The 9528-nt window shown below is 39.8% G+C and overlaps 1 protein-coding gene across 1 annotated transcript in view; it reads right to left on the reverse strand.

The window, feature by feature from the left end:
* The window catches only part of mtss1 (MTSS I-BAR domain containing 1), a 145645-nt gene that overhangs the window by 38430 nt on the left and 97687 nt on the right, over positions 1-9528 (reverse strand). Inside the window, exons 5-6 of the mRNA XM_055160134.1 lie at positions 6638-6729; positions 4129-4203 (exon numbers count right to left, since the gene is read on the reverse strand). Of these exons, the coding sequence (XP_055016109.1) occupies positions 4129-4203; positions 6638-6729 (167 nt within the window). The remainder of the gene's footprint in view (positions 1-4128; positions 4204-6637; positions 6730-9528) is intronic.

Below are 9528 nucleotides of genomic sequence, written 5' to 3' on the forward strand. Positions count from 1 at the left end.
AATAGAGAGACAAAGACAGAATGATAGAGCAATAGAGAAAGAGAGAGGGAGGGATAGAGATAGAGAGATAGATAGAGGAAGGGAAGGAAGGATAGATAGACAGAGGGAGGGAGAGTGGGTGAAATTGATAGAGGGATAAGAGGGATAGAGAAGGATTGAGGGATAGACAGAGGGAGGGAGGGAAGGATAGAGGGATAGAGGGAGGGAGGGTGAAATTGATAGAGGGACAAGAGAGATAGAGAGAGGGATTGAGGGATAGATAGAGGGAGGGAGAGACAGAAGGGGCAAGGGTAAAACTGATAGAGGCAGAAAGAGGGAGGCTGGGATAGAGGGAGGGACGGATAGATAGAGGGGGCATAAAGAGACAGAGGGATATTTAGAGGGATTGAGGGATAGAAGGAGGGAGAGAAGGATAGAGGGAATGATAGAGGGATAGAGGGAGGGATTGGTGGCTAGAGGGAGGAAGGAAGCGAGAGAGGGATGGTAGAGAGAAGGATGGATGGATACAGGGAGGAAGGGAGAGATAAAGGGAGGGATAGAGAGATAACGGGAGGGAGGGATGGATAGATTTCAAATTTTAGACCTGGTTCAGTCTCAGACCGACTGATAATTTATGTCTCATGAAGCGATAGTTTTCAGCTTTAGTCCAGCAGAGATGAACAATTCCAACGTTGAAACGATCCAAAAGATTCTCGTGAAGGTGTGTGGAGTTTAAAAACACATTACCACGTGACATCACAAGGTGCAACAGAGCGTTTTCTTTCAGTCTGAGAGAAGAACTCAGCCCAAATCTGCAGTTTGTGAACGAAACTAAACAACTCCAGGTCTGTTTGTGACAAGGAAACTACACGATATCAGAAAATAGTGTAACATGAGCCCTTTAAATAAACGTTTTTTTTTTATTTTCCTCCCCAATTTTTGTCACTTTTTGTTCTTTCATGGCAAAAAATCAGTATAAACCATGAATAAAATGGAAATAAATGAACAAAATGTGCATCTGCGTGTGTGTTTTTGTCTCTTTTTTTTGGCATTATCTTGTCGTTTTATATTCATTGTCCATTTAATAAACAAAAACAAACCAATATATAGTTTTAAATTGCTTCTAAACGTCGCCTGGACCTTTTATTTCGTGTTTTCTCTCTCGTGTTGAGTCTGATCCGCGGCGGCGTTCAGTCAGAGCTAAACACTACAGACACTTTTAAGTATCGTGTGTCGGTGAACGGCGCGGCGTCGGCTCTTAAACGCTGCGGTCCTGGGGTAACCACGGCGACCGCAGGCGTGTCCCTCTGATACCTGAGGCGGGGGAGCGGTCAGGTGACGGCGGGGGGGGGTCACCGTGGCAACAGACAAACTCACCTGACGACGGGGAGTTAAAGGGCCCGTATCACGAAACTACTTTTTATAGCTGTGAAGTAGTTTCCTCTTCACAAACAGAAAAACCTGGAGTTCTGTTTCGTTTTGTTCACAAACTCTGCAGATTTAGGCTGAGTTCTTCTCTCAAACAGAAAGAAAACACTCTGTTCCACCTCGTGATGTCATGTGGAAGTACAGGAAGTGCTCCACTGCGCTTTTAAACTCCACACAACTCATAGAACTATAATAAAATCAAGATGACGTCGTGTTGTTTTCAGTGCTCTGTGCTCATTGGCTCATGGGCACAAACATAATTTTCTCGTCCGTATTTACTTCCTCCAGTCCAACTTTATTTGTATCGCACGTTTTATAAACAAGACTTAAAAAATTTTACTTAAAAAAAAAATCTGCAGAATTATGTTCCAACCAAGAGGAAACTAATAGAATCAGTGAACAAAAATAATAAAATCAATACATAAAAGCTGTACAAAAATAAATAAATCAATCAATACTAAATAAAATAAAAATAAATAATAAATAAAATAAATCAATACTAAATAAAAAAAAAATAAAAAAATCAATAAAATAAATCCATAAATATATAAATAAATACATAAATAATTATAATAAATAAAAGACAGAGGACCACATGGACAGAGAGTAAAAGTGGGTTTTAAAACGAGACCTAAAACTCTCCACTGTGGCGGCTGTTGGGACATGGGGGGACAGAGAGTTTCTTCCTCAATCCCAGCGAGCTCCTCCCACCCGTGTGACGTCTGTAACGTGCACGGCGTGGAGCGTTTGGACCAATCAGAGCCAGAGCTGCTAGAGGTGAGGATAAGTCCAGGGTTCCCGCTCTTTTTCACAGACAAAATTTCAAAACTTTTTTTTGACTTTTTCATAACCTATGTGCAGAATTGTAGACTTGATCAGACTTTTAGGGCTAAATATGAAATGTGAACTCTTTCCACTCACTTCATGGTTTGGGATTATAGTTTTTTAACATTCAAAATCCTGTCAGTGCGTTTATTGTCGTCTCTTTTAAACAAAAGATGCAAACATTCAGAAATAATCAAAATAGCCTCATGAGAACTTAACAGAACGCTGTGGTTGCATGAAAGAGATAGTAAAATTCCAGGCCTGTAAAATGACATTTTCAATTTCCATTACTTTTCCAGGATTTCCGTGACCCTGGAAACTCTGTATATTGTAAAAATCCAAAAGAATCCTACAAAATCCAACCTTTAGGAAAGCTATCGATGCCTGTCAGTTAAACACGGGCAGTATGAATTCCCAAAATGCATTGTGCATCTATAGGCGAGTTTCATTATTGACAAAAGCGCGCGTTGCATGCTGGGAATTATTTTGGTCGGCGGCAAGAAACACTAATTCAACATGACGGACGGAGCGAGAAAGCACGTAAAGGGTATTGATCCCGGTTATTTATCCACTCTAACGGCAGAGGACCCAAGACCATTTGACCAGAAAATTGGTCATAAAGCATCGACGGACGACAAATCACCCTTTTCAACCCCGACAAAAGGTGGACCAAACCAAATTTCTGGTCAGAATCTCCAACTACCTGGACAAATATTCACTTGGGTGATATCCACAATGACTTGGTGGAAACTCCTGGGCCATTCACAGCAGAAAAGATGAAAACCTCCAAGAGTCTCGATGTGTTGTTGAACTTGTTGGAGTCCACGGTTTGTTAGGATCTTCTACGTTTGCTCTGCGGATGTTTGAAAGTCGTTTAATTCACCGTTAGTGGTTCTTTTCACTCAGAATACGAAAAAGACATTTTCCTTCTTCCGTGCTTCTATTTGTGCATCCGATAATGCAGCAGGAATTTACCATTATCGGGGATAAATACGCGAGGTTACGCACTGTGTTTGACGCTACCGTGTTTCTTGCCTCCGACCAAAATATTTCCCAGCAGCAACGCGGGCTTTTAATAACAATGACGTCAGCTCAAACTCGCCTATAGGAGAATTTTTTCTGGGCCCAAGCTCCCAGGAGCTGCAGTACCTGGAGCGGCCACTAGTCTGTCTCGAGCCAGGACCAGAGGGCGCATTCAGTTTTAATCCAGTTTTTATTATAAATCCATGATACACCTTCACTAGAATCATTTGGTTTGTTAATTTCAGCTCTGTAATTGCCAAATAAAAGTTAAATGCGAACTTAAAACCTACCAATAAATGACATCACGAGGTGGAACAGAGCATTTTGAGCTTTGCAGATGTGGACAGACTCATAATAAAGAGTTACTCAAACACGTGTGAATGAAACAAAACAGAACAGAACAGAACAAAAATATGTTTTTGATGACACTAACAAAAAACATGACTCAAAGCTCACAAGAGTCAAGTTTGCGTAATGCAGGATCCTTTAAAACACAAACGATTATTTTCTTCTCGAACTCGGCGTCAACTTTCACTGCTTTTCTTCCACAAATTGAAACTTAACGGGTGTAAAGTTCGATAAATATTTACACAAAACGTACAATCCCATTATACGTAAGTCAGAATTAGGAAAAAAACATGAAAATCTGTCACTTTAAAGAGGCAAAAACGCAAACAGTGAACAACAAAAACTAAGACTCAAAGTTCACCGAGAGGTTTAGGACAAAGCCGAGGAATTATGAAATTTCTGACAGCAGTAAAACGTGGGGTCGGGACCTGGTCAGACGCTTACGAAACAAAGATGTGAGAGGGTTTTTTTTTTCCTGGAGAGTTTAATTTCCGAGTTTTAAAAAAAGTTTCTCCAGATTCTTACCTTTCTTGACTTTCTTCTGCAGTTTGATGGTGTCAGAGGATTTCTTCTTGATGTCAGCGCGAGCCTTTTTGTATTCTGACGAGAAAGGAAACAAAAAGAGGAAAAAATGTTAAAATAAAAAAAATTAAAAATAGGGTTGTTCCGATAAGATACTGGTTTTGGCAAAAGGTTTGATACTGCAAATTTTTCAGGTATCGTATCGGCGAGTTCTCAGACCAAATCACCGATACGATACCAGTCTGTATTTTCCTGAATGACAACCTGTAGATGCGAGCAGCTCATGGAACTAAAATAAAATCTGGAAGACAGGGGCGGAGTTAGTCTTTTTTTTTTTTTTTTATATATATGTTTTCTTCAGACGTGCATTTATTTTAATTTATTTACGTGAATTTTGGTGGATTGGAAACATATCTTATTACTTAGGAAGCCTACTAGATAACCAGAACTGAAAGTATTTATTTTTTGCTCGTACAATTACAGATTTGTTTCCATTACATGTGATTATGATTTTTTTTTTTATGATTATTGTTTAAAAGTAAAACTACTCTCATTTAATGTCATATTGAGAGAAAATAAAATTGCTCTGAGGGCTCGGTCATTAGTGGCACTGAGGTTAAATTGGTTGGTGGGCCCCCAGGAGCGGTCCTAGGCCCTCCCTTTTTTTGTTTTTTTACTGCGGCCCCGAACTTTCAAGAAGAGATGTCTCCTGCATTTGAGAGTCACGCGATACAAATGAACGTGTGTGGTTGAATCTTCTCAAGTTTGGATGGAGGATTTGCACGTTCTGCCGTCTCAGTTCAAGACTCTTCTGGGTTCGAACAGAATGTAGAAGAGACTGGCTAATCAGGCGAATACTTTGGATTTTCAGGCAAACTTCCCCTTCCGTTTTTCATTTAAAAGTGCAGCGTGTGTAACTTTTCTGGTAGAAGGTCCATCAAACGCTTTTCTCCATGGAGATGTTATTGTTATCGCTTTGTCTGGAATGTTTCACAGTATGGCATTAACTCTTTCCCCCCTGGACGCCGACTAGGAACAACCCATACATATGTTACTAGTTCTACCCATAGAGCATAACTGCATAAAAGAAAACAGACTTCCACGAGTGATTATAAATGATTTTTACACTCATGAACTTAATTGTAACACAGACATATTTGTATCTCTGGAAACCTTAGACTCTGAACTCTTCATTTATGGATGTTTAAATGTGATTCAACTCATTTACAGGTTTATAACAGCTCACTGAAAATGAGAGTTTACCTGGTCAGGTGCAAACTCGAAAACAAAAAACTACATTCAGCATCTGATATCTGCATGTTCTGAGTACTATATTCATAAAAAAATAAAAAATATACTTTGTCAAAGTATTTAAACAGATTTCATATCACCAGATACAGTAGAGCCAAGTGTGCACCTGTTTTTACCTGTTGTTCACCTGTGTGCACCTAATAAATTTTTTTCCATTTAACTTATTCAACTCATTTAGCTTATTCAACTAATTTAGCTTATTATAATATAATAATATAATAATAAAACTCTTCCTCGTCAGTGTGTGTCCAGTATTTGTCATCTTGGTTATTTTCTCGTGTGCAGAGCTCCACATAAGTGTTTTTTCTGTAGTGATTCTGTTATACATCGCATCTTGGAAAAAAAAGACTGAAATATTTTAAAGGACTGGCCTGGGCAACATCCAGATTTCAATTTCAATTTTGGTTCATAATCGAGTATAAAGCTCAGATAGTTTGTTGGGACATCGCAGGACTCCACACAGACGCATCAGCGGCATCTCACCTTCTCCCCGAAAGTCCGTCGCTGTCGCTGTTTTCCACTTTATAATCAACTTCAACATCATCACTTTGAAATCTATAAAAGTCACTTTCTCTAAACTCATCCATAAAATACGTCCGCTCCTCATTATTTCTAAAACTGTGCGCCGCAGCGCCGCGATCTTTCCATTGCACGTGTTTCGTGTTGTGTTTTTTCCGGAAGCTACCATCGTCACTATTTCGATTAACTTCGGAAAAAATCGGCGAAAACATATCCTTGAATCCTATTGGTCAGTCTAGTGTGGGTTGTAGTGGCCCCGACCGATCACAGCCTCTGTTTAAATGTGAAAAACCGAGCTGTTTCTAAAGGTCGTCAAATCTCGTCTTTAGTGATACGGCGGAGGAGTCAAAAGTCGTCATTAAGGAAACAGGGGGGTCGTCAAATGTCGTCTTCATGGGGGAAAGAGTTAAACCTTTCTATCTACACGGAGATCAAACAGGACCAAGTCACAGGTCAGAATGTCTGTTTTTCTAGGTGTTTTTGAGCTGTAAAACCACCTGTAAGTGAATAAATTTAAGGTGGAGCTGTTTAATGTCACACTGTGGAACATTCCAGGCAGAGAAATAACATTTCCATAGAAACAGCAGTTAGGCAAAGTTACACAATGCACCTTTAAGAACACAATCTCCTCAACAGCACCAGCCAAATAATAAGCGGCTCCGTGAGAGTAAACAGCGTGTACCTTTGGCGTGGTCCTTGTCCAGCTGACTGGCCACTTTCTTCCACTCCTCCATCTTCTGCTCCAGGGGAGAGATCAGACTTTCCGACAGGGCCCTGAACACAACACAAGCCGTTAGAAAAGCATTTGGGAAATCACCATATGACCTCATGTACACAGCTGACAGATATTTGTATTAGTTTATTTCTATATCTTATTTTTACTTGTACATTTACATAATTACGACTTTTTATGTTTTACAATTTTAATAAAAGTGAGTGTCAGCTCCTCCTCCATTGAAGAACTTCATAAAACTAAAGACCATGAGTGGGAGGGCATCAGGGCCACAGCTCAGACGCACCACACAGGGACTCTCTGTAGAACTTTTTCACAGCGGCCGGAAGTGTCCCGCTGTAGGTTTGTGGGACTTCCGTTTAATGCTTTTCCATGGTGAAATATCTGTGGAAATGTCTGGCGTATTCTCCAGCAGCTTCATAAACCTGCCCCATCACCAAATCTTCAAACAACAAGGTCCACAAAGGATAAATATTCTAACATGAAGAATTTATCCACAACTATCAAGAGAAGAAAGACCAAAACTTAGAGAAAAACGACGATGCATTAGTGACACACTGAACAAAACTAATGTTATGGTCATGAATAAAACAGAAGTGATATGTAATTAATTCATTAATAAACAACTTGTTCATTCAGACAGATTTTAGTTCAGGGGTGTCAAACTCATTTTGGTCCAGAGGTCGTATCCAACCGACTTTGATCCTAAAGGGGCCGGATCAGAAAACTCATGTCATATAAACCCAAAAATAACAATAAGTTCAAATATTTGTGCAGAGAAACACAAATCTATTACAGAAATCTTTTTTAATTGATGAACTCTTTTTTTTACAAAATATTATAATATTATGAACAACCTGAAACTTTAAGAAAAATACAATTTCAACACAATGTTTTAACATGAACTTGTATGCAAATAGGAATAAGTCAGTTTTCTTGTAAAATCCTGCACTCGGCTCCACTTTTCTCATGTTGGACATTTTTCTGATGAGGGTGTCACGGTCAACAGTCAAAACGATCGTCCTTTAAAGGTTGTATAGAGGATTTTTTAAGGGAAGAGAAATACAGCGACAGTCCTTTTTCAATGTTGTCCGTGTGTGACACCACCTTCCTCCTCCACAGCTCCTTCAGTAGAAACACCTCCTCCTCCCGCCTCTTTACTCTAGAAATCACTCTTGTTTACAGCCGGTGCGCGTTCAGGAATTTCCTGTTGAAGTGACCTGTCTAGAAATAAAATCCTTCGTCCGCTTCAGTCGCGCCGTCGCTGTAAGAAATCTCCAAGACTCACCTCAGTTTTTGTCCTTTTTCCCTTCTCTTCACGACTTTCAAAAACCGACTTTATTTTGCGGCGAACTGGTCGTGGATTCTCGTCCGCCGTCGCAACAAACTTTGTGCGAACTGCGAGGACGCTACAGATTAAAAAAGCCTCGAAAAACCGCCACATAAACCACGTAATCCCGCGCGCCGGCGAGTCAGTTACACTAGAAACGTAGGGAGTTTGATTGACAACCTAACAGCCAATAGAAAATGAGAAGCCTCGTTTTGTATTGGCTGATGTTTATCTGGCCTCATTATGTCCACGGTTGATAGATTTTCATTTTTTTTTTTTTGCTCATCATAATTACAAACTGCTGCATCTCTGTAATGGTATTTTAAACTTTCACTGACAATTTGAAGCAACAAAAAAAATCCTCCATACAACCTTTAAGAGCGTTTGGAAAGAGACAAGTCTTCATTTGTGCTGCTCTGGTGGGAGGGGCCACGTACAGAGACGCTGGAGACGCTGCTGTGATAAACACCACAGAAAATTAACAATATTTTAATAGAAAATATAATTAAAATATTTTAGTAGAAAATCAGCCGAGGGCCAGATTTTGGAAGGGCCGGATCCAGCCCCCGGGCCGTATGTTTGACACCCTGTTCTAGAATTAAAATTAAAAATGTATTTAATTATGTAGATATTGGCACAGACGGAGAATTTTGTGCAGTTCGTGTGCGAGAGATGTTCACAGATTACACGTCTCCCCATTTAAACTGCACAAATCTCTCTGTCTGTGCCAATATCTACGTCATGAAATCAATTTAAAATTTTAATTCTAGGATCAATCTGAGTGAACAAGTTGCTTCTGTTTTATTCATGAGCATCACATTAGTTTTGCTCAGTGTGTCACTAATGCGTCGTCATTATTCACCTTTAAGTTTTCATTTTTCTTACCTTGATAGTTAGAATGTTGGAGAATACGCCAGATATTTACACAGATACAGCACTTCCAGGTCTATCGGAATAGTTTCCCAATGACAATAAGACGAAATCTGTTTCTATCTACATTTAAACTGCATCTTAAACTGTAAACGAAGCAAAAACAAGTCTGCGAACACTTTTAATCCTGCTTTCTACGGTTCTGTGTTATGTCTCTTTGTAATTTTCGAATTTTGTGTTGTTTTCTGTGTCACCTGCCCAGGAAGAACAGACAGAAAGGAGAATTTTCACTGTAATCTCTGATATTTACACTTTAATTACAGATGGCCATTAATATGCATATGTCCCGATCAAATGAATAAATATAAAACGGACAAAAAAATCTCGTGTGCTGCGGTGCGCCTTTAACATGACAGCTCTTTGTTGTGCCGTTCTGTTCCCACACAGCGTCGGCCTCACAGCTCCCTCCCTGTCACTGAGAGATTACGCAGAGATAATACTCCCCGGGCTCCTGCAGACTCGGGCCTGTCAGGTAAAGCTCTAAACATGAGTACAAACACGAATCACTGTCAGGACAATCACGGAAAGTATCGTGAGGGCAGGAATGTGCACATAATGACGGCTGCTGACACTTTTAAAT

Source organism: Boleophthalmus pectinirostris, unplaced genomic scaffold (assembly GCF_026225935.1).
Source record: "Boleophthalmus pectinirostris isolate CB_2022bp ecotype Guang Dong unplaced genomic scaffold, ASM2622593v1 HiC_scaffold_3, whole genome shotgun sequence".
NCBI classification, from domain to species: domain Eukaryota; kingdom Metazoa; phylum Chordata; class Actinopteri; order Gobiiformes; family Gobiidae; genus Boleophthalmus; species Boleophthalmus pectinirostris.